The 26,968-nt window shown below is 37.8% G+C and overlaps 1 protein-coding gene across 1 annotated transcript; it reads right to left on the bottom strand.

Annotated features, from left to right (window-relative positions):
• Nucleotides 1–177: 177 nt before the first annotated feature.
• LOC141359556 (uncharacterized) lies at nt 178–26,968 on the bottom strand. Its single transcript, XM_073862209.1, has 3 exons — nt 26,140–26,968; nt 22,172–23,825; nt 178–2,151 (listed from the first exon to the last, which is right to left on the bottom strand). The coding sequence occupies exons 1-3, from the start codon at nt 26,501–26,503 to the stop codon at nt 888–890; spliced, it is 3,282 nt and encodes a 1,093-aa protein (XP_073718310.1). The 5' UTR covers nt 26,504–26,968; the 3' UTR covers nt 178–887.

Raw genomic sequence — 26,968 nt, 5'->3', positions numbered from 1 at the left:
CTGTGATGAATCTGACCTAATTTCGCTGCCATGGAAACCCAGGAAGTAAACGGGGTTTAGAAAAAAATTGCTCCGGGCGGAACCTCTCCTCTCTATTTTTGGTTTCGCCCTAAGTCACCCTGTGACAGATATCTTACAAAATCAGTGTAATAAAATCTGCAGATATGCAAGAAAAGGTTTGTACTTTAAAAATACTTTATTTGTAACAAACAGAAGATAAAGAATTTACAAACATGCAGAGAACCGTTTCAGCACTCGGACAGCGCCATGTTTTTTTTTTTAAAGCATTACTTAAAAATGTTTCTTATCTCACCATATCCACAGGTACAAATTTGTGAGGTAGCATTTAAAAAACATTTTAAAACAGAAGTATGTGTTTAAAGCAAAACAATTTCTTACCAAGCTACAGGTCAAGCAGCTCTTTACACCTTCTAACATCTCATAATCGGTCCTCATTTAAGTCCAAGAGACTCAATAATAATCTTTTACATTTTAATCCTTTAACTTTTCATATTATAAAAGGGTTGTGTCCTGCTGCGCATCCATGGGTGTGATAAGCAAAAGCGCACTGTGCCGTATTACTAACACGCTCATTAAATAACAAAAACAATATTGCGCCATTGACTTTAAACCAGGTTTTAGTTGGTCAATGGCATAGTCTATTTTAGTTGCCTCAAAATAACAACGCACCAAGAATGTGCCTGAAGTTCACATGGCTCATTTTCAGACCAGAACGCCAATGGGTGCAAAATTGTGCGTAAATGCATTTGGTTTTTAAACAACGCGGCACTAAATGTGAAATTGATCATTGCGATGGGGTGAAACTAGTGAAGAGCACTTGCGTTGCCCATTGCTCTGGGTGTATGATAGGGCCCGTAAGGTTTCTCTCACGTATGAACTCTCAAATGGGCTTTTAAGGAATCTGGGTTAGTAAACGTCTTCTCACACTGAGAACATTTGTAAGGTTTTTCACCTGTATGAGTTCTCAGGTGTTTCACTAAACTTTGACGATAACTAAAACTCTTTCCACAAACAGTACAGTGATGAGGTTTCTCTCCAGTGTGAACTCTCTGATGAACTCTGAGCTCAGTTGAATTTTTAAATCTCTTACCACAGTGAGAGCAGACGTAAGGTTTCTCTCCTGTATGAATTCTCTGATGAACTTTAAAATGACTTAGATTAGTGAAGCTCTTTCCACAATGAGAGCAGATGTAAGGTTTCTCTCCTGTATGAATTCTCTGATGAGCTTTAAAACTATTCGGATAAGAGAAGCTCTTTCCACATTGAGAGCAGACGTAAGGTTTCTCTCCTGTATGAATTCTCTGATGAACTTTAAAATGACTTAGATTAGTGAAGCTCTTTCCACAGTGAGAGCAGACGTAAGGTTTCTCTCCTGTATGAATTCTCTGATGAGCTTTAAAACTACTCGGATGAGAGAAGCTCTTTTCACAGTGAGAGCAGACGTAAGGTTTCTCTCCTGTATGAATTCTCTTATGGATAATCAGATTATATTTCAGACCGAAACCTTTATCACAGTGTGAACACTGATAGCGTTTCTCCTCAGAGTGAATATTCTGATGTTTTTTTAATGAACTTAAATCCCTATAGGTTTTGTCACATTCACTGCACTGATACGGTCTTTCATTGGTGTGTATATACAAATGTGTCCTCAGATGCTGGTTTTGTCTGAATCTCTTTTCACAGTGAGGACACTCGTATGGTTTTTCTCCAGTATGAACTCTCTGATGAACTCTAAAACTACTTGAATCAGAGAAGCTCTTTTCACAGTGAGAGCAGACGTAAGGTTTTTCTCCAGTGTGAACTCTCTCATGGATAATCAGAAGATATTTCTGACCGAAACATTTATCACAGTGTGAACACTGATAGCGTTTCTCCTCAGAGTGAATATTCTGATGTTTTTTTAGTGAACGTGAATACTTAAAGGTTTTGTCACATTGACTGCACTGATACGGTCTTTCATTGGTGTGTATACGCATATGTGTCTTTAGATGATGGTTTCGGCTGAATCTCTTTTCACAGTGAGGACACTCGTATGGTTTCTCTCCAGTGTGAATTCTCTGATGAATATCAAGATTTTGTTTGGTGCTGAAATATTTGCCACATTCAGTGCAGTAGAAAGACTTTTCACCACTGTGTGTCCTCATGTGAACTTTTAGCTGATATAAGTAGCCAAAATCCTTCCCACATTGCTGACAGTGAAACTGCTTCTTCTTCTTCTCTCTGTGCACTTTTGAATGATGACGTTTATATTTTTGTAAGGTAGTGAAGCTGATCTCAGATCTGGTGGAGGTCAAGAGTTTTTGTTCTGCATTTCTATCTAAATGTCTCTGTGAGCTCAATGTCTCTTCATCGGTGATGCAGGAAAGAGTTTGTGCCGTCTGTCGCTCTTTTGATGATAAAGACGTTATTTCTCCATCCAAACACGAATCACTGATCTTATCTGAAAGACAACAACATTAGAAATCTCTTATGATTTACATTTACAGCAACTGTAAACACACAAACAAGAGGTTCAACTGAGATTCTGTATGTTTTTTCTATATTCAGTTAATGCTGCTAATGGGGTCGTAAGTAGTTATTGACTCTAAAGCAGCATCTTTCCATTGCACACAACACCCAATAGATCAGAAGTCATTTATTTCCTAGTATGGAGAGTTGCACAGCGACTGCATGGAGTGGAATGGGAATCTTCAGATGTGATTTTAACTTTAAATTCAAGGACCTTTCAAAGACTTTCCAGGTCCAAAACCCTAAAATTCAAGGACTAAATGTGGGGACATATTTCAAGTGAGAGCAAGGTTACATTGTGTTACCTTTTAAGATACATTGTTACAGCTTACTTTTCGAGGGAACTCGCGCTGTGTCACTGCGATGACACTTTGGGGACGTCTCCAGGGGTAAGTGCATCTGAATGTGTATATCAAATTCAACCAATGGTGAGGCTTAAAGGAATAGTCTACTAATTTTCAATATTAAAATATGTTATTACCTTAACTCAGAACTGTTGAATCATCCCTCTGTCATCTGTGTGTGTGCACGTAAGCGTTGGAGCACGCTGCGACGCTACGATAGCATTTAGCTTAGCCCCATTCATTCAATGGTACCATTTAGAGATAAAGTTAGAAGTGACCAAACACATCAACGTTTTTCCTATTTAAGACGAGTAGTTATACGAGCAAGTTTGGTGGTACAAAATAAAACATAGCGCTTTTCTAAGCGGATTTAAAAGAGGAACTATATTTTATGGCGTAATAGCACTTTTGTGAGTACTTCAACTCGGAGCAGTAACACCCTCCCTCTCCCATTATGAGAGGGAGAACGGGAGCGGACTTTTCAGGCGAGTCGAAGTACTCCCAAAAGTGCTATTACGCCATAAAATATAGTTCCTCTTTTAAATCCGCTTAGAAAAGCGCTATGTTTTATTTTGTACCACCAAACTTGCTCGTATAACTACTCGTCTTAAATAGGAAAAACGTTGATGTGTTTGGTCACTTCTAACTTTATCTCTAAATGGTACCATTGAATGAATGGGGCTAAGCTAAATGCTATCGTAGCGTCGCAGCGCGCTCCAGCGCTTACGTGCACACACACAGATGACAGAGGGATGATTCAACAGTTCTTAGTTAAGGTAATAACATATTTTAATATTGAAAATGAGTAGACTATTCCTTTAACCACAAAGACAGGGTGACGCAGGAGCCAGGAAGTATATCTGAATATCTGAATTCTTGCCAAAACAAATATTACTACAACTGTAAATCTGTCAATGTGTGCATATATCAGGGTTGTGCGCCTGTGTGCATGCATCAGATCTTTCAATCAATGTGAGGAAGATCATTTTTGAGTATTGTCGCTCTAAATAACTCTTAACATCAATCAGATCCCGAACTTTATCTCTTTTGATAACTATTTTAACACCACACAAGTCCAGCACTTTATTTTCCAATTCCTCCAACCCATGTTTTAAAACCGAAACCAAAATCTCAGACGTGCAAGTGGATGGACATGCTTTATTTGTATTAGTTTGTATTTAGGACGATACATCTCTCAAAAAAACGTACATATAAAGATTACTTTAGACATTTAATTACTATTTACTGTAGGCTGCGTCTCAATTTATCCAACAATGGGCCAGGCCCAAGGTCAAACAGAAATTGTGTGTTGCGTTAATCGCACGATAATAAAATTAATGTTGTTAAAATGAATTTACGTTAATGCTTATTAACGCGTTAATTTTGACAGCACTAGTTATTATACTCGTTGATTGACTGCTAAGTGTTAGCGTTTGCTCCTGTACCAAAGAGAGTACCCTAGCAACCATGTAACAAGACCTATATCTCTGCATCAGAACATTGTAGAGACATGGGGGTGGCCTTGTTTTACTCGAGGCTTGATGTATAATCATTGGTGTATGCAAATTCTCTACCTAGCAACCAGTGTACCCTAACAACCATTAAGCGAGACATATATTGCTGCATCAGAACAACGTAGAAAATTTTTCTTTTTGAGAAAAAGACATCGCACGGTGACAAGAGCACAGTGATGGAGAGTGTACGTAAGTCTGTATAAGTGAGTGAATGTAAGGGGGAGCTAACCCAGTGGTGGTTTAAAAGCCCAGGAGCAAATACCCAGCCAACAGAAAAAAGCTCCAAGAACATTCCCTTAAAGTTCCCAACGTTCCCAAAAACGTTCTGCCAACATAAAAAGTGTCCAGTTTTCTTGACGTTCTAAGAACGTTTCTGGGTTGTCTGAACGTTATAGTAATGTTACATTTTACCATTTTTAAACGTTATGCCAATGTCATGTTTTAATGTTCACACAATGTTTAAAACAAGAACTGTTTATTATATTGACTTCTTTGATTGTTATGTAAATGATAGAGAAACATTGCATTTTATTATATTTATTTTTTATATTTATATTTTTTATTTTATTATATTTATTATATATTTTATAAAACATTATTTCTGAATGTTCAGTAAACACACTGCTGTAGAAAACACAATTCACTTATTAGGTTTAGATGTTGATGTTTTGTTTCATTTTAAGTCACCATTATCGTGATTAGTGTTTGTTTTAGTTGGGCTCTTGAGCCTTGCCTTTTGCTTGTTAGTTTTTGTCCCCTGGTTGTGTTAACTTTTTGTTAATACACCACATTTGTTATGAACATGTAAAGTTAGTAGTGTAATTCTGTGGTGGTTGGTGCATATTGGTAGAGATCATCACCTAATTAATTTACTAATCAAAAGTTTATTTTTTATCAATAATATAAATGAGATCCAGCTCTTTCAGAGCAGTTTGTCATTAAGGAGTTTTAGAAACTTTGGACAAAATATCCGCTGTACAATTGGGACGCACAAACATCAAGAATCAGACTATGAATCTCAACCATGGTGACAAAAGAAAATTGTAAAAAAAATCCTTATTTATCCATGCTGCAGTGCATGCTGGGTATCAACAAATTACAAATCTCATTCAGGACTCCCAGCATGCACTTTTTACAATTTTCTTTTGTCACCATGGTTGAGAAGTTTTTCATGTATTTGTCACCATGGTTGAGATTCATACTCTGATTCTTGATGTTTGTGCGTCCCAATTGTACAGCGGATATTTTGTCCAAAGTTTCTAAAACTCCTTAATGACAAACTGCTGTGAAAGAGCTGGATCTCATTTATATTATTGACAGAAAATAAACTTTTGACTGGTAAATTAATTAGGTGATTATCTCTACAATTCCACCAACAACCACAGAACTACACTATTAACTTGACATGTTCATAACAAATGTGGTGTATTAACACAAAGTTAACACAACCAGGGGAAAAACTAACAAGCAAAAGGCAAGGCTCAAGAGCCCAACTAAAACAAACACTAATCACAATAATGGTGACTTAAAATGAAACAAAACATCAACATCTAAACCTAATAAGTGAATTGTGTTTTCTACAGCAATTTATTTACTGAACATTCAGAAATAATGTTTTATAAAATATATAATAAATATAATAAAATAAAAAATATAAATATAAAAAATAAATTTAATAAAATGCAATGTTTCTCTATCATTTACATAACAATCAAACAAGTCAATATAATAAACAGTTGTTGTTTTAAACATTGTGTGAACATTAAAACATGACATTGTCATAACGTTTAAAAATGGTAAAATGTAACATTCCTCTAACGTTGAGACAACACAAAAACGTTCTTAGAACGTCAAGAAAACTGGACACTTTTTCCGTTGGCAGAACGTCTTTGGGAACCTTGGGAACCTCCAGGGAACGTTCTTAGAACTTTTTTCTGTTAGCTGGGATGAAGTTGAAACAACAAATGATTATTAATCTAACCCCGTGTAAAACATAACTCTTTGAGTTGAGATCAAGTGATAAAGTGAGTTTTATTGAACTGATGATGTAACTTAGCTAGTTGTTTCAACTACGAGGATGAAGTTGAAACAAGAAATGATTATTAGTTTAACACCATGTAAAACATATCTCTGTGAGTTGAAGCAAAGCATATCTTCAAGTTCATTCTACTTCGATTTGTAAGGCAGCAGGTGAACTTTCGTTTCTAAGTTTAACCAACTTGAAATGTTTTACAGTGTAGTACCTATAAATAGATACTAGTGCTTATTTTTAGATACTAGTGCTTAATCATTAGATACTAGTATTTATTCAATAGATACTAGTATCTATTCATTAGATACTAGTTCTTTTTCATTAGATACTAGTACTTATTCCAATAGTGACTATGATTAAATTATACTTTACTAGTTAAGAAAAATATAAAACTAGTACTTATTCTTTAGTTACTATCAACTTTTTTGATCAAAGATATCCTGAACTTTATAGATACTAGTACTTTTTGATTTAAGTATGCAAATAATATGTTGAATAATAATGAAGCAACATTATGTAAGCTTTAAACATTGTAATGTAGAAGTGTCCAGTAGGGGTCACTTTTGGGTAACAATTCACAGAATTTAGGTACCTTTCACAGTTTGTTGACTGCTACACAAGGATAAGCTGCCACTAAGCAAGTGAGAAATATGCAGCTATGTATTGGTAAATTGTGGATTTTTTGACTGTTTGGATTCTTGCTTCTTTGAAATGAAGACCAATTAAATAATATCCACAAATTGGCAATTAACTTGTGAGTGGACATTTTAGTTAATAACAAGCCAAGTGTGTGCATAGTGCATACATTAAAGAGCACTGTCTATCATCTTTCAGCTGCTTTAAGTAATAGAGTAGGGATGCAAACGTGTCACATTTCAGCAAAATCCGCTGTTTTGGATTCTAAATAGGTCATTCTTGTGATTTGTCTAGATCCAATAAGTTTTCTAAAACAGGGATGAGTGGCGTCTGCAACTGGGTTGCAGTGAATAAAATCATGAAAATCATGTCCAGCTGTTACAATGTCAATTCACTAACCAGTTTGGTAGGTTATGTTTTACAATTTATAGTCACATTATTTCCTGCAGTCTGTGTACATTTAGCACAAATACTTAACTCTGTAGTATTTTCCTTGTGCATATTATGCACAGAAGAATTGTGCTGAAGTTCATGTCTTATATTTATCTCTTATTTACGTATCACATGATTCTCATCACAGAAACATGCAAGGCAATGACAACACGCATTATTAAGGTCATGGAGTCACGTACTGTACATTCTGCAGGGTTCCTGTCTTATATAAGATTAGATAAAGAAATGAAATTATAACATTTTTGCCTTTTAAAAAAGTGTGTTTTCATTGCCTTTATATGAAAACTAAGAACAACTTTCACCAACTCAACTTTGACTTTGTACATTTATCAGGAGATAAAGCGTGAACTCAGTGATAGATGCTGTGCGCTGCATTGCCAAGTCCTCTGCCTTTTTGCAGACTTCAGATTTAATTTATTAGTTATTGGAATTTGGGCCATGAATAGTGATTGGGAAGCTTTTTGGATAGTTTTTAATGTTCATTGGGCTGGTTTGATAAGCGAATCTGGCAACACTGGTTGTGGGATTGAGCTGACATCATTTAGATCGTATTTTATATAATGTAAAAAACATTTTAATTAGATTGCAATGTTTAAGGTACATGTAAACTCTACTGTCTTAACCTAAATCATTAAATTCATTTGTATTGACAAAATTTTTTGCATGTAAACAGGGCACTTTGGTTTTCCAAAGTTACTAGCCACTCATCATGTTCGCTGGCCACAATTTTGTTGTTGAAAAAATAGATATTATATTATTAAAATTGACTTTGGCATGCTAAAATTACATTTATTAGCTGGTATATACCTGGTATTAATACAGATCATATCATCTATTTAGCTCCATGAAAAACAATCTGCCACTGAAAAAATCTTGAACTTTATCGGCTTTTACATCTGTGTCAATCCCATCTGCCTATACCATAACAATAACATTCACATAGAGAATATTTTATATTATTTAATATTTTATAACATTAATAAACCTTTCCACTGGTGGGTTTCCTTTGTGTCATGGTCTTGTCAGACATCTGTGCTAGATTAAGGTCTGAGTGCATCTGACAGGACCATGACAGTATTATGTTCTGTGTGGGGACAAGTGGAGTCATATTGTGTGTGTGGCTTCCACATGTTCTCAGTGTCTTGTCGCTGTCGTGATCTTGCCAGACCTTAGTTTAGGTTCAGGTCTGTGTTCTGAGGGCAAGGTCATGGCAGCATTGTGTTCGGTGTGGGGACACGTGTTTTCACATCATGTATTTGTGGCACATGTTCCCAGTGTCTCGTCACTTTTACCCTGCTCCCTTATGTACTCGTGTCTTACGTAATTAATTATGTTCACCTGTTCTCCATTGATGTGGTGTCTTTATAATGCTCTCTCGTTCTCTGTCGTGTGCGCGTTCGTTGTTGAAAACTAGTGTTGAGGTTGTTCATGTGTTTTGAGACCTGTTCCTGTTTTTCCCGTGTTTTAGTTTGTGTTTCATCACAGTGTTTAGTTTATCTTCTGTTTTACCCCCACGTGGGTGTTTCTGTTCTGTTTTAATAAATACATAGTTTATTTTCGTACATTCCTTGCGTTTGGGTTCGTCTTTAGTTTTTCCTTTATTCGGTGTTTAACACACCGTGACACTTTGATTTTGGACAAAACTAATGTGTGCATTCTTGCCCAGAGTGTGTGCACGTACTTTAAATCTCTTCAATCACTTCCATGCAATTGTTTTATCTTTCCCGAAGTGTACGTGTGTGCGCTCAGACTGCGTCCCGTGCATTCGCAAATCCATCAGCTCTCGCGCTCTCTCTGGTAAAAAGGTGGCGCTTTGATTTGCAACGCTCCGCTGATCGCACGCGCCTCTCAACAGATGGTCTCAGTACGTTGTAGTGCTGTGTTCAAAATATCGATACGACGATACATCGTCATGGACGCCTGACGATGCGCGCATCGATACAGAACCTTCCGTATCGATTCGGATGCACTTTTAAAAGTAATGTGATGAATCGCTGTGATACATATGGAAAGGACGCATGTGTCCCGCGGAGTAGGCAAAGTAGAGTTAAAGGTAGCGGGGTATACTTTCACTTTGCGTGTCTGTCTTGCTGGCGCACGTGTCTGCATAGCGAGCCGCGTCCTCACGCTCTCTCTCTCTCTTTCTCTCGCGGGCGCGTATTCAGTATGAAAGCGCAGATATCTTAGCCTTTACTACTGCAAATGGCTTTATTAGCCACTCTCTTATAAAACAGTACTAACGCATTTGAGAAAAAACACAACAAAGATTTGCATGTGAAAAGTGTACGTCTGGAGAAGAGATACAGAGCTACTTCAAACTATAACTGTCACATTAATAATCTGATTTCTATTAAATAGTATTAAGTCTGACTGCATGTTTATAGATATATTCATATATATAGAATAATGAGAGACAAATATAATGCCTAGAGTAAGGCACCACCTTTGTAAAACTGCTTTAAAAAAACATAAGCTAAGTACTAACTCTGGGATTTTAAGTATTTCTATGAGTTAGCCCAGAAGCTAATAAATTAATGGCAAAAACACAACTGTTACAACACTGCTTGTTCAATGTACAATAACCAGATGATGACAATAATAATAATAATAATAATAATAATAATAATAATGTTACTAAATTCTGAACAAAAATGTAATTCAAAATAGTCTTGTATCGTGATGCGCATCGTATCGGGGCCCTTGTATCGGGATACGTATCGTATCGGGACATTGTTGGCGATACACAGCCCTAGTACGTTGCGCTGGGTGCAGGGAGTGCTCATGGAAGTTTTAGTTTCCCAGTATCAGTTTGCATTGTTTATAATTTCGCATAACTTTTAAGAAAATTACAATAAAAAAGTATATTCAACCAGCCAAAGTGGCTAGTGGGATTGGCTGTCTTACCCACCACAGCCGAAATCTACCCGCATTTGGCGGGTTGGCGGGTGTTATTGTCAACCCCTGCATAAGATCTTTTTTTTTTTTTTTGCAGATACCCAATTATGTGAGCCTGAAGGCAGAAGGTTTAGGGTGAAATAATTTTTGATAAAGAGATAAAAGGGGTTGAATGAATGTAAACAGCCCCACCTGAGGGTCAAATGCAGATTATATTGCTTTACATTGTTATTGTTTAACCTGCTGCCTTACAATATTTATACATACTGTTTTAGAGCTGTGAATGTAAACTGTCATGTGAACAGAACAGACCCTACAGTAGGTTTATCTACCTGTTCTTCTGAACTGCCAATAATCAATCCAAATGTCATAACATGAGATTAATTCAACTCTCTACCATGATGAAGACATTTTTCTTACATAATATTGTTCACCCAAAGCAATAAATATTAAACAAAGTATTTAATTGCGTCTTTATGCTAACCGATTAGCCAGATATGCTCACATTTACAAAGCCAGTTACTAAACCATCAATATCACTTTAAATAGTATAATACATTGTATTACCATGTAAACTCTGATTGGATGGTTGAGGGGTACTCATGTTTATGTAATGATCTCTTTGAATCAAGATATCTCCAAACAGCTTCTTACTAGTTCCTTTTGAGATTGAAGATATCTCCAAATAAATAAGTACTAGTAGTTATTCTGTTTTTGATATCACCTAATCATTTCTGATAGTATCTATTCCAACAGTGACAAGTATCTTTTTAAATATTACTAGTAACTAATCATTAGATACTAGTAAGTATTATTTAACACTGGTGCTTAATCATTAGATACTAGTACCTATTTATAGATACTAGTAGTTATTCATTAAGTACTAGTACTTATATATTATACACTAGTGTCTTTTACAATAGGTACTAGTAACATTTGTAATCTTACTAGTCACAATTGTTTTTGTACCTGTCATATGGAATTACTAGTCAAAATGGCCACTGTATAGTAAAATTAAAAATCTTACTAGTAAAATAAATTATCTTACTAGTTTCTATTAAAAAAGTACTAGTGTCTAATGAATAAGTACTAGTATTTATTGAATAAGTACTAGTAACTAATTAATAAATACTAGTATCTAATAAATAAGAACTAGTATCTATTTAAAAGGTACTAGTATCTCACGAATAAGGACTAATATTTGTTTAATAGGCACTAGTATCTAATAAATAAGTATTAGTATCTAATGAAAAAGAACTAGTATTTAATGAATAGATACTAGTATTTAATAAATAAGTACTAGTATCTAATTAATAAGTACTAGTATCTAATAAAGAATCACTAGTATCTAATGTTTAGGTACTAGTGACTATTGGAATACATACTAGTCAGAATTGAATAGTTGATATCTGAATGACCGATCTTCATAGAAACAATGGGAAAATTTTGAGATTTGTTACTAGTAACAATTGAATAATTACTAGTCACTATTCCAATAAGTTCTAGTATCTAATGAATAAGCACTAGTATCTATTTAAAAATTACTAGTATCTAATGAATAAGTACTTGTATCTAATTAATAAGTATTAGTATCTAATAAATAAGCACTAGTATCTAATTTTTAGTTACTAATATCTAATAAATAAGTACTAGTATCTAATGAAAAAGAACTAGTATCTAATGAATAGATACTAGTATCTATTGAATAAGTACTAGTATCTAATGAATAAGCACTAGTATCTAAAAATAAGCACTAGTATCTAAAAATAAGCACTTGTATCTATTTTTTAGGTACTAGTATCTAATGATTAAGAACTAGTATCTAATCGAATAGATACTAGTAACTAAAAAATAAGAACTAGTACCTAAAAAATAGATACTAGTAAATGTAAATGAAAAAATATGAAAACGGCTTGCCATACGGAACAAGTGTCTAACTTCCAGAATTTAGTGGACTAGAGATCGATTTCATTATAATGTAACAATTAATCAAATATATATAGTATAAATGTTAATATGGTGATTATAAACCATTATTCCAAATTTTGCTATAGAGACTATGCATTGACGTCACTTTTCCACTTGACCACACCAGAACTCGCCTTGTTGAGTGGCAAATGATTCAACAAAATGTCTGTTTTTCATAGCGACTGCTATGTAAAATGCTAGTAAAACTGACTATTATCAGCTTAAATTGAATTTAGTTGGATTTGATAGCAGAGGTGAACAACACTTAGTTAAATTAGTTACATTTTCCAAGCATCTTTGCTTTATTAGGATGTTTGTATTGGGATTTTTTTTTACTTTACTACATTCTAAAGCATAGAATCATACTGCGTATTCTTTAATATTGCATATTAACATTTATTTAATACCCAATTGCATTAAAATTGTGTACTTTTAGTCTTGTTAAATCTGTTAGTACAGTCTATCGCACAACAGCTTTTTCCAATTAAGACGCGTTTTCGCTGATTTCACACACAAATGCTGACGCTGTCTTTTGACACTCAAGGGCGTAACCGCAGTCACTTTCGCCGAAGGTTACGTCACGTGCATACCCTCTATTAGAAGTTAAGCAATAACGATGTATAATATGATAAATAAGAAAGCAGTTAAATAAATTAATGTATGTAAGCATTTCCATGTTTTTATTTAAATTATATATTTTTTCCTTCATCCCGTGGCTAATGTTAAAAAAACTGTTGAATATGACTGATTCAATAAAAAAATAACGCTTAAAAACTTGGGAGCCCTAACGTTACGTCTTTACATAAACTGCACAATGATTTATTTAAGAGACAGCTAAGGGTCCAACATAAATCAGTTTACTCTCATTGTGTTTTAAAAGTTTTTTTACATCCAGATCATAATGTCTGAGAAACAGACTGTTAAAGCACAAACACACAGAGAAAGATTATAAACGATTTAATGTTGTCTGATTCAGGTAAAGGATGTTTAAGCTGTACAAACCTCTCTATTCAGTCCTTCATCTCCTCTTAACCTCAGCTTTATCTCCAGTAACGCCACCTCTTTCTTCAGCCGAGAGATTTCTGTGATAAAATCATCAATATCCAGCATAGACAGATCAGTTCCTACTGATTTACAGCACATCACATCCATCTCATCATCAACACTAAAATACACAAAGACAAGACTCTGTTTACTCTCAATAAACCACTCTAGAGAGAAAAACAACGAGGATACACAAACAAATCAAATCACACGCGCTTTCTTTCTTTATTGAGTTTATTTGTGTACTAAAGAGGCAAGGCAAGGCAAGGCAAGGCAAGTTTATTTCTATAGCACATTTCATACACAAAGGTCATTCAAAGTGCTTTACATAGAAATGAGAAAACAAAAATCAAAGATACATGAATTTAAAATATCAATTAAAAGAAAATAAATGTGATTTTAATAAAAACTGTTTAAATGTGTGAAAAATAATAAAACAGGAATAAAAGTATAAAACAGTTAAAAATAAGAATAAAAACAAGAGAAATAGAAAATAATTAAAATAGTGCATATATAATATAGTGCAATCAGTTCGGACGTAGCATAGTGCTCATTCAGTAAATGCATAGCTAAACAGATGTGTTTTGAGTCTGGATTTGAATGTGACTACTGTTGGAGCACATCTGATCTCTTCTGGAAGCTGGTTCCAGCTGCGACTGGCATAATAGCCAAAAGCTGACTCTCCTTGCTTTGAGTGAACCCTTGGTATTTCTAGCTGATGTGATCCTAATGATCAGAGTGATCTGATGGGTTTATATTCAATGAGCATATCAGCAATGTATTGAGGTCCTAGTCCACTGAGTGATTTATATACCATTAATAATACTTTAAAATCAATCCTAAATGTAACTGGTAGCCAGTGTAGCGCCCTGAGGACCGGTGTGATATGTTCATATTTTCTGGTTCTGCTCAGAATCCTGGCAGCAGCCTTCTGAATGAGCTGGAGCTGTCTAATGGTCTTTTTGGGAAGGCCAGTGAGGAGGCCATTACAATAATCCACCCTGCTGGTGATGAAAGCATGCACAAGTTTCTCTAAGTCTTGTCTGGAAACAAAGCATCTAATTCTTGCGATATTTTTGAGATGATAGTATGCTGATTTAGTTATTGCTTTGACATGACTACTGAAACTAAGGTCAGACTCCAGAATCACACCAAGATTCCTGACTTGATTTTTAGTTGTTTGACCCCTAGCGTCAAGGTATGCATTCACCTTGAGAACTTCATCTTTGTTTCCAAACGCAATGACTTCAGTTTTCTCTTTGTTTAACTGAAGAAAGTTTTGGCACATCCAACTGTTAATTTCATCAATGCATTTGCACAGGGAGTCAATGGGGCTGTAGTCATTTGGGGATAGAGCTAAGTAGATCTGAGTGTCATCTGCATAACTGTGATAGGCAATTTTGTTCTCTCTCATTATTTGGCTTAGTGGGAGCATATACAGGTTGAACAGGAGTGGCGCAAGAATTGAGCCTTGCGGGACTCCGCATGTCATGGATGTCCACTCAGATTTATGGCCACCTATACTTACATAATAACCTCTCCCTTCTAAGTATGACTTGAACCATTTCAGGACCACCCCAGAAAGCCCGACCCAGTTTTCCAGCCTGTCAAGAAGTATGTTGTGATCAACAGTGTCAAAAGCAGCACTGAGGTCGAGTAGCACCAGCACTGATAGTTTGCCTGTGTCTGTGTTGAGGCGAATATCATTTATTATCTTTATGAGCGCTGTCTCTGTACTGTGGTGTGGTCTGAAACCAGATTGAAAAATGTCAAAGTAACCATTAGAAATTAAGAATTTGTTCAGCTGATTGAAAACAACTTTTTCAATGATCTTGCCTATGAAAGGAAGATTTGAGATTGGTCTGTAGTTGCTCAATACAGTGTTATCTAGGTTGCTCTTTTTCAGGAGGGGCTTAACAACTGCAGTTTTAAGGGACTTTGGAAAAGTCCCAGAGTTAAGTGATGAATTTACCACTTTTAGGAGATCTGCTTCTAAACAGTTAAAGACACTTTTGAAAAAACATGTTGGGAGTGTGTCAAGGGCACAGGTTGATGTTTTAAGATGCTGTACTGTTTCTTCCAAAATTTTACCATCAACTGCTTCGAAATCAGACATCGTAACTACTTTCTGATGTTGTGGTCTGATTTGTCTGACCCTGGCGCAGCTCAAGGATGTGCTGATCACCTTTCTGATATTATTGATTTTCTCAGAAAAGAAGTTAGCAAACTCACTACATTTGCTGTCTGAGAGCATTTCACTTCGAATGTGACTTGGTGTGGTTGTTAGTCTCTCTATAGTAGCAAAAAGAGTGCGTGTGTTATTTATGTTTTTGTTTATAATATTTGAAAAGAAAGTCTGTCTAGCTTTGCCTAGTTCCATACTGAAAGCACGAAGGCTGTCTTTATATATATTATAATGGACTACAAGTTTTGTCTTCCGCCACATGCGCTCAGCTTTTCTGCATTGTCTCTTCATATTCTGCACCTCTGTTGAGTTTCTCCAAGGTGATTTTTGCCTGCCATTCTTCTTCCTGACTTTTACAGGAGCAATATCATCGATTACACTCTTAACTTTAGAATTAAAGGAATCAAGGAGAAAATCAACAGAGTCTGCAGATATGCTTGGTGTTAAAGATATAGCCTTCATAAACAGCACACTGGTGTTCTCATTTAAGGATCTCTTTTTGACAGACACAGATCTAGTTTCAATAGTAGGAGAGATTAATATATCAAAGAAAATACAGAAATGATCAGACAGTGCTACATCCTTAATAACAACTGATGAAATGTTTACACCCTTACTGATAATTAAATCTAGAGTGTGTCCACGATTGTGTGTGGGTCCATGTACATGTTGAGTCAGATCAAAAGTATTTAAAACAGCTGTGACCTCTTTTGTCATAATGCTTTCTGGCTTGTCTTTGTGAATGTTAAAATCTCCAGCAATAGCAAAACAGTCAAACTCTGAGGAAATCGTTGATGACAGTTCTGTAAAGTCCTCAACAAACGCTGGAGAGTATTTTGGGGGCCTGTAAATAATGATCAGTAGAATGCGTGGGGTACCTTTCAACACAATACCTAGATGTTCAAAAGACGGGTAATTCCCAAATGACACTTGCTTACATTGATAGACATCTTTAAAAAGAGCAGCAAGACCTCCACCCCTTCTAGTAGTTCTGCAGAAACTCAAATGGGTAAAGTTAGGAGGGGCTGTTTCATTAAGGACTGTTGCACTGTAGCTTTCTTCTAGCCATGTTTCATTTAGAAACATAAAATCCAGGTTGTTTGTGGCTATTAAGTCGCTGACTAGAAGTGATTTGTTTTTAAGTGAACAGATATTTAAAAGTGCTAACTTAACAGTACAATTTTTTTCCCTAACAGAGATCTTAGTTTGACAAGTCACAGGCAGCAGATTAGATTGATTTGCCACACGATTTGATCTAGCCTTGCACTTTCTATCATGTACTAAAACAGAAATAGAGAAAGATATAGGCACACTGAGTTCCTGCTTTTGTAAACATTTGATAAAAGTATTAGTATTTTCATAGCAGGAACCCGACACACATCACTGAGAGCCATTATCAGTTGTTTTTGGTTCACCTACAGCAGATGGAGGAGGGTGTGTGCCTTGGCGTTGTGTCAGAGACCGAAGAGCTCTCACAGGACGAGGAGGGGGAACTGGGCCCACTGGCTTTGGTGGTTTTGGGGCTTGCTGTTTTCTGGTTGAAATCTGGGGGCTTGCAGCAATAGAGTGGGATAGTTTAGTTCCAGCATAAACCAGTTCCTCCATTTTTCCAGAGAAGGTCAAAAGCGGGGATGCTGGAGAGAGGAATGACATATCTAGTGAGGAGTCCTGTTGTTCTGATGTGACCGGAGGCTGTGATATGTTGTCCTGGTTTCCCTGGCTGTTTTCCAGAAAGTCGTCCTTGGGTGCTGAATCTTGGAGCCGTTCTAATCTGACACAGTCTGACTGTAGTAAGCTCTGTGGGCAGGACTCAGCTGAGATTGTGTCCATGAGCAGTGGTTGTTGTGGCTGAGTGGTGTTATCTCTGTCCTTGTGGGATATGTCAACGTCATGTCCATTCAGGTGCTGGAGAGAAGTCCTGTGGTCATTCATACTCTGTCCAGGTGTGTGTGTGCCATTCAGGTTGAGTGGATTGGCACACACTGCTGAAGGATGATGAAGGGAGAAATAGATATTGTCCTTTAGAACTCTTGCACCCAGTCTGTTTGGGTGGGTGCCATCCTGTTTAAATAGTTGTCTCTGACTCCAGAAAAGATTGAAGTTGTTGATAAAGTTCAATCCTTTTATGTTGCAGGTTTTTTGCAGCCATGTATTAAGTCCAAGCAAACGTGAAAACCTATTTGTTCCTCTTGCTGGAAGTGGTCCACTGATGAACGGCTGAGCTTTTACTGTTCTGAGTGTTTCAAAAAGTTTGTTGAAATCCCTCTTAAGGAGTTCAGATTGCTCTTTGTGAATATCATTCTTCCCCACATGAATGACAACTCGATTTACAGTCTTATGTTTCATCAGAATGTTCTTAAGTTCCCTGTTTACATCAGAAACGGTTGCTTGTGGAAGGCAGCACGTAGTTGAGTCTCTGTTGCTATAGTTTCTTATTATTGAGTCACCCAATATCAGAGTTCTGGGCTCGGATGCGCTCTGCGCTGAGTGCTGCTGTCTGCTCGATCTTGAGCGGCAGTTAGCATCAGTGTTAGCTGCTGGCTGATTTGATCGGTGTTTAGTCACATTTATCACATTTGGGGATTCCTCACTCATATTCATTAATACTTCAAATCTGTTCTCAAGATGTATAGGTGGTGGTAGAAAGTCAGTGTTTGCAATCCTTGTCCTAGCTGTATCTGGCGTAGAGGAAGCTATTGCGGCAAAATGTGATGCTCGTGACAGTCTGATTTCTCGAGTGATTTTGGGTCTTGCTCCCTGTTTGTACCATTGGTTAGTGTGTTGATCATTAGATTCATTGGACTCACCGGCTGTTTGCTGAGGGCGTCCATGATGACGAAGCTCTGTTGTGTGTTCCGTCTGGTTTGGTAGTCCTGTAAGTAACTTTGTTTCAAGAACAGCAATCCTTTGTAAAAGTCTGTGACAGTTTGTGCAGCAAGTAGATTGTTGATGAGGCATTCCTTTTTCTTATCCTTTTCAATGAAGGCAGCTGTGTTTTTCCTTCTGGAATGTAAGCTGCTGGCGGTGGGAGGCTAGACGGATGAAAAATTCCACTTTTTTGTAATCCTCCAGTCCCGAAAGTTTGTAAATTGACGTTGATGCCAAGCTTTGTTGTTTGAGCACTATGCTGATTTGCTGAAGTTAAAATTATAAGATAAAATATAAAAGCGATAGAGCAAAGCGCAGAGCAGTAAGCAAAAGCGTCCGAACAGTAGCAGAGCAGGAAGTCAAACTGCTGCAGCGCCTCCTGCTGTACTGGAGAGAGAAGACGCTCAACACTTCATTCATTCATCCTGCTGTTAACAAATCTCAAAATTTTCAACAGCCAATAAACTTTTTAAATTCGCAAAAATTGTATTCAAATACAGTTCTGAATGTTTATATCAAAATACCCGGATGTCACAGGCGCGTATTGAATCTTGGGATAGCCAAGGCTGTGAAGAAGGAGCCATGGACGGATCCCAATTCAGGGGGTTCGGGGTTGATGCTCCCACAGCTCGTTCATCCTTTAAAAGTTGCCAAATGAAGGGCACGAAACAGAGCTGCCTTCAAAGCATCCTTCAGATGTATTCACAGTGTGACTCTACTGCTATCTACTGGAGATGTTAAACTAAATATAATTCTTTCTCTTTGATCATTAGAATAAAATCAGATCCTATCCTTTAAGAGACACGTTTTGCTTGTTACATCATTTAATAAATACATAACACAACATTTGTAAATGTAAGTACAGCAGAGTCATTTGTTTTATTTATTAGTTTTACACTTTAAAAATGCTGTGTTATTTCCAACCCAAAGTCTTTTTCACAGATCAGTTTGTTCTTCAGAATGTTTCTTCTGATGAGGTCTTACATTAGTGAATCTCTCTCCACAGATCGAGCAGACGTATGGCCCTATTTTAACAATCTAAAGCGCACGCACGCAGGTCTAAATGGGCATGTCTGATTCCACTTTTGCTAATTTAAAGACAGGAGAATAGTTTATGCGCCAAGCGCATGGTATAAAAGGGTCGTTCCTATTCTCGTAATGGGTGTGTTTTGGGCATAACGTGCAGTTAACCAATGAGAGTCCCAGCTCTCATCCCCTTTAAAAGCAAGTTGCGTTGGTGTCATGCCTTATCTCGATTTAGAAAGTGGAATTTGTAAACCGAAAAACTAAAGAAGAAGGCCACCAGTTTAAGATTGATTTCATTTGTATCTAAATTGTTTTTTTTTTTAGATTTAAACCTTTAAAAGCCTTTTTCTTTCAGTCACGGAAGTAAAATAGCAGGCTTTTATTTGATGTAAACGTATGGATATGTCACAGGTCGGAGAAGCGGACCGCCACTGTCGCGGGTCACGCTCCTCCTAGTTCCACCCCAAGGAGGTCCCAAAACACCCCAATGACCAGACCGACAATGTATTAAAATTTGACAACTTTTATTAAATATTAAAATCTCTTAGGGGGAAATTAAATACTTAAAAAAAAAGGGATCTCAGTCCTTAGTCTCATGGCATATTGCGGAGATGGCACTTCACGCTCGCTTGTTTCTCCACTTGGGACGACGTACAATAGTACGGTACAGGTAGGGTTTCCTCGTGCTCTTTCTCTCTCTTTCTCTCCACAGGCTGCGGGCTGGGACACAAAGATCGGTTATTCAGACTGCTGGTTTTCTCTCACCTCTCCACTTGGGACGACGTACAATAGTACGGTACAGGTAGGGTTTCCTCGTTCTCTTTCTCTCTCTCCACAGTAATACTGCACATCCAGAGCTCGCTCACAGCATAGGCCAGGTAATAACAACTGAGACCTGCAGCCCTTTCGTTCTTCCATGGCGAGGTTAGCGAAGGCGGGGGTTTTCTGACAATACACACACAGCAGTACACAGCACCACGTCAAAGTGAAGTTTCCACAACAACACAGACTCACCCACTGCACTCAAAGTGAACATCTAGGACGCCCCGTCTTCCTCCACTTCGCCGGAGTCCGTTAGACGGTGTTTAGCACGGCCCAGTCAGCATTCACGTCGCTGTGATAGCCCCAGTTTGTCCTCCTCCGGCTCACCCACCACACTGTTCAGGGGTAGGGCCGTCCTCCTTTTCCCGGAGTCGTTTGCTACAAAACAGGTTAGTATACAGTGTGTCCCAAACTCAATGTTCCATACTCACAATCACTGTAAGATCTTCTCTAATGTTCTCCTCTTTGATCCACACAGGCGATTATTTCCGGCCACACGGAACGAGGCGTTTCTTCCCCCAACAGGGTTGCACAGCGATTTCACTTATGCCACAATATCCTCAGTATGGCAAACACTCACGCTAAACTCCGCTTCTCCTTTTGTTTCGTTTCAGTTTCCAGTAATCTCCAATCGTCTTCCAGCCACTATGGTTTTCTTCGTCCCACACAGCCAAGCCAGCTTCAGCCTGAGAGGAAAAACAGCCCAACAGCAAGCGCACCAAAACAGCAGCAAACGAGCCCAACAACTGAACTTCCTTCACACGACCACGCCGTCCTTTCGCCCGGACCAGCCCCGCACGTTTTCTAGCGGTCGCTGGATCAGTGGGGCCTGCGAACTCTTCGGAGGCGGGTGTTTGCCGAGTTGCCCAAGGCGGAAGTTCACTCGCCCGAAATCGACCGCTTCTGCTTCTTCAGCCCGTCTTTTAAATCTGCATTAATCATACCGCCCGCCCAGTCAATAATTGCTGCCTCCTTTGCACACCTGTGATGAATCTGACCTAATTTCGCTGCCATGGAAACCCAGGAAGTAAACGGGGGTTTAGAAAAAAATTGCTCCGGGCAGAACCTCTCCTCTCTATTTTTGGTTCCGCCCTAAGTCACCCTGTGACAGATATCTTACAAAATCAGTGTAATAAAATCTGCAGATATGCAAGAAAAGGTTTGTACTTTAAAAATACTTTATTTGTAACAAACAGAAGATAAAGAATTTACAAACATGCAGAGAACCGTTTCAGCACTCGGACAGCGCCATGTTTTTTTTTAAAGCATTACTTAAAAATGTTTCTTATCTCACCATATCCACAGGTACAAATTCGTGAGGTAGCATTTAAAAAACATTTTAAAACAGAAGTATGTGTTTAAAGCAAAACAATTTCTTACCAAGCTACAGGTCAAGCAGCTCTTTACATCTTCTAACGTCTCATAATCTGTCCTCATTTAAGTCCAAGAGACTCATTAATAATCTTTTACATTTTAATCCTTTAACTTTTCATATTATAAAAGGGTTGTGTCCTGCTGCGCATCCATGGGTGTGATAAGCAAACGCGCACTGTGCCGTATTACTAACACGCTCATTAAATAACAAAAACAATATTGCGCCATTGACTTTAAACCAGGTTTTAGTTGGTCAATGGCGTAGTCTATTTTAGTTGCCTCAAAATAGCAACGCACCAAGAATGGCTCATTTTCAGACCAGAACGCCCATGGGTGCAAAATTGTGCGCAAATGCATTTGCTTTTTAAACAACGTGGCACTAAATGTGAAATTGATCATTGCGATGGGTTGAAACTAGTGAAGAGCACTTGCGTTGCCCATTGCTCTGGGTGTATGATAGGGCCCGTAAGGTTTCTCTCACGTATGAACTCTCAAATGGGCTTTTAAGGAATCTGGGTTAGTAAACGTCTTCTCACACTGAGAACATTTGTAAGGTTTTTCACCTGTATGAGTTCTATGGTGTTTCACTAAACTTTGACGATAACTAAAACTCTTTCCACAAACAGTACAGTGATGAGGTTTCTCTCCAGTATGAATTCTCTGATGAACTTTAAAATGACTTAGATTAGTGAAGCTCTTTCCACATTGAGAGCAGATGTAAGGTTTCTCTCCTGTATGAATTCTCTGATGAGCTTCAAAACTACTTGGATGAGTGAAGCTCTTTTCACAGTGAGAGCAGAAGTAAGGTTTTTGTCCAGTGTGAACTCTCTCATGGATTATCAGACTAGATTTATGACAGAAACCTTTATCACAGTGTGAACACTGATAGCATTTCTCCTCAGAGTGAATATTCTGATGTTTTTTTAGTGAACGTGAATCCTTAAAGGTTTTGTCACATTGACTGCACTGATACGGTCTTTCATTGGTGTGTATAAGCATATGTGACTTCAGATGATGTTTTCGGCTGAATCTCTTCTCACAGTGAGGACACTCGTATGGTTTCTCTCCAGTGTGAATTCTCTGATGAACTTTAAAATGACTTGAATCAGAGAAGCTCTTTCCACATTGAGAGCAGACGTAAGGTTTTTCTCCAGTGTGAACTCTCTCATGGATAATCAGAAGATATTTCAGACCGAAACCTTTATCACAGTGTGAACACTGATAGCGTTTCTCCTCAGAGTGAATATTCTGATGTTTTTTTAGTGAACATGAATCCTTAAAGGTTTTGTCACATTCACTGCACTGATACGGTCTTTCATTGGTGTGTATATACAAATGTGTCCTCAGATGCTGGTTTTGTCTGAATCTCTTTTCACAGTTAGGACACTTGTATGGTTTTTCTCCTGTATGAATTCTCTGATGAACTTTAAAAGTACTTGAATCAGAGAAGCTCTTTTCACAGTGAAAGCAGAAGTAAGGTTTTTCTCCAGTGTGAATTCTCTCATGGATAATCAGCTTATATTTCTGACCGAAACCTTTATCACAGTGTGAACACTGATAGCGTTTCTCCTCAGAGTGAATATTCTGATGTCTTTTTAGTGAACCTGAATCCCTAAAGGTTTTTCCACTTTGACTGCACTGATACGGTCTCTCATTGGTGTGTATACGCATATGTGTCTTCAGACAATGTTTTCGGCTGAATCTCTTCTCACAGTGAGGACACTCGTATGGTTTCTCTCCAGTGTGAATTCTCTGATGAAAATCAAGATGTTGTTTGGTCCTGAAATATTTGCCACATTCAGTGCAGTAGAAAGACTTTTCACCACTGTGTGTCCTCACGTGAATTTTTAGCTGAGATAAGACGCCAAAATCCTTCCCACACTGCTGACAGTGAAAGTGCTTCTTCTTCTTCTCTCTGTGCACTTTTGAATGATGACGTTTATACTTTTGTAAGGTAGTGAAGCTGATCTCAGATCTGGTGGAGGTCGAGAGTTTTTGTTCTGCATTTCTATCTAAAAGTCTCTGTGAGCTCAATGTCTCTCCATCGGGGATGCAGGAAAGAGTTTGTGCCATCTGTCGCTCTTTTGACGATAAAGACGTTATTTCTCCATCCAAACACGAATCACTGATCTTATCTGAAAGACAACAACATTAGAAATCTCTTATGATTTACATTTACACCAACCGTAAACACACAAACAAGAGGTTCAACTGAGATTCTGTATGTTTTTTCTATATTCAGTTAATGCTGCTAATGGGGTCGTAAGTAGTTATTGACTCTAAAGCAGCATCTTTCCATTGCACACAACACCCAATAGATCAGAAGTCATTTATTTCCTAGTATGGAGAGTTGCACAGCGACTGCATGGAGTGGACTGGGAATCTTCAGATGTGATTTTAACTTTAAATTCAAGGACCTTTCAAAGACTTTCTAGGTCCAAAACCCTAAAATTCAAGAACTAAATGTGGGGACATATTTCAAGTGAGAGCAAGGTTACATTGTGTTACCTTTTAAGATACATTGTTACAGCTTACTTTTCGAGGAAACTCGCGCTGTGTCACTGCGATGACACTTTGGGGACGTCTCCAGGGGTAAGTGCATCTGAATGTGTATATCAAATCCAACCAATGGTGAGGCTTAAAGGAACAGTCTACTCATTTTCAATATTAAAATATGTTATTACCTTAACTCAGAACTGTTGAATCATCCCTCTGTCATCTGTGTGTGTGCACGTAAGCGTTGGAGCGCGCTGCGACGCTACGATAGCATTTAGCTTAGCCCCATTCATTCAATGGTACCATTTAGAGATAAAGTTAGAAGTGACCAAACACATCAACGTTTTTCCTATTTAAGACGAGTAGTTATACGAGCAAGTTTGGTGGCACAAAACAAAACGTAGCGCTTTTCTAAGCGGATTTAAAAGAGGAACTATATTTTATGGCGTAATAGCACTTTTGGGAGTACTTCAACTCGGCGCAGTAACACCCTCCCTCTCCCATTATGAGAGTGAGAAGGGGAGCGGACTTTTCAGGCGAGTCGAAGTACTCCCAAAAGTGCTATTACGCCATAAAATATAGTTCCTCTTTTAAATCCGCTTAGAAAAGCGCTATGTTTTATTTTGTACCACCAAACTTGCTCGTATAACTACTCGTCTTAAATAGGAAAAACGTTGATGTGTTTGGTCACTTCTAACTTTATCTCTAAATGGTACCATTGAATGAATGGGGCTAAGCTAAATGCTATCGTAGCGTCGCAGCGCGCTCCAGCGCTTACGTGCACACACACAGATGACAGAGGGATGATTCAACAGTTCTTAGTTAAGGTAATAACATATTTTAATATTGAAAATGAGTAGACTATTCCTTTAACCACAAAGACAGGGTGACGCAGGAGCCAGGAAGTATATCTGAATATCTGAATTCTTGCCAAAACAAATATTACTACAACTGTAAATCTGTCAATGTGTGAATATATCGGGGTTGTGTGCCTGTGTGCATGCATCAGATCTTTCAATCAATGTGAGGAAGATCATTTTTGAGTATTGTCGCTCTAAATAACTCTTAACATCAATCAGATCCCGAACTTTATCTCTTTTGATAACTATTTTAACACCACACAAGTCCAGCACTTTATTTTCCAATTCCTCCAACCCATGTTTTAAAACCGAAACCAAAATCTCAGACGTGCAAGTGGATGGACATGCTTTATTTGTATTAGTTTGTATTTAGGACGATACATCTCTCAAAAAAACGTACATATAAAGATTACTTTAGACATTTAATTACTATTTACTGTAGGCTGCGTCTCAATTTATCCAACAATGGGCCAGGCCCAAGGTCAAACAGAAATTGTGTGTTGCGTTAATCGCACGATAATAAAATTAATGTTGTTAAAATGAATTTACATTAATGCTTATTAACGCGTTATTTTTGACAGCACTAGTTATTATACTTGTTGATTGACTGCTAAGCGTTAGCGTTTGCTCCTGTACCAAAGAGAGTACCCTAGCAACCATGTAACAAGACCTATATCTCTGCATCAGAACATTGTGGAGACATGGGGGTGGCCTTGTTTTACTCGAGGCTTGATGTATAATCATTGGTGTATGCAAATTCTCTACCTAGCAACCAGTGTACCCTAACAACCATTAAGCGAGACATATATTGCTGCATCAGAACAACGTAGAAAATTTTTCTTTTTGAGAAAAAGACATCGCACGGTGACAAGAGCACAGTGATGGAGAGTGTACGTAAGTCTGTATAAGTGAGTGAATGTAAGGGGGAGCTAACCCAGTGGGTTTAAAAGCCCAGGAGCAAATATACCCATCTGTTTTTTTGTACTATCCAGACTAAATGAACCTGCATGCTGTAAAAGCTGAATGAAATTTGACCATTTTATAAGCAATTTTGTGTAACTCAATGTCATGTAAGGTAAAAGAGGAAACACACCTGAAGGAATAAAATCATCATGATTGTCATCATCTTCCTCAGTGTGATCTTCCTCTGCTGTAGTTTCTCTTCTCATCAGGTTCCCACTGTCCATCGGATTAACTGAAGACAACTTGAGTTTGGTCTGCAGGATCTGCTGCTGTTCTCCAGCGTTACAGACAGAATCCAGAGACTCTGTGGAGGTTTGATCCTCCTGTAAGCTCTGTTTACTGTCACACACTGTAGTGTCCTGAGCGTCTGTGGGCTTTGACTCAGTATAAGAGAGTAAAGACAGACTGAGATCTGAGTCCTGTGTGTGTCTGGATGTCTCTTCAGAGAGTTTATCCAGCAGTGACTGTGGTGTGCGGCTCTGATCTCTGCTCATCCACACTGAATCCAGACATTCACTGGAGCTCCAAACAGTCACATACCCTGAAGATTCACAACAAACCCCATCCTTACAACACACACACACACACACACGTTTAGTTTGGTTATACACGTTACACAAATATACACGTTAGACAAAACAAGTTTATTTTTAGCGACGATCCAAAAGTCTATGGAAAAAAATGAATGGGCTTTTAGTGAGGGAACAACTGTCCCGCTAACTTCCAGAATTTAGTGGACTAGAGAATGTTTTACTCGAATGAAACGATCTTCAGTCTTAGGTTTTGATTTCAAGAGATAGACTTTTATTATCCGGACAAATAGAAAGCCGAGGCCGTCCTGTTGAATCCTCTCAGAACCAAAATGTGGTCCTGGGAAGATCCTGCAAGATCACTCTGACTCTCTCTCAGCCATCACTGCATTATATAGGTTTGTAACACAATAGTTTTGTGTTAAGGCA

This window comes from Misgurnus anguillicaudatus, chromosome 23 (genome assembly GCF_027580225.2).
Source record: "Misgurnus anguillicaudatus chromosome 23, ASM2758022v2, whole genome shotgun sequence".
In the NCBI taxonomy this organism is placed as follows: Eukaryota; Metazoa; Chordata; class Actinopteri; order Cypriniformes; family Cobitidae; genus Misgurnus; species Misgurnus anguillicaudatus.
Note: the sequence above shows the minus strand (reverse complement) of the source record. Positions and strands in the feature narration are given on the sequence as shown.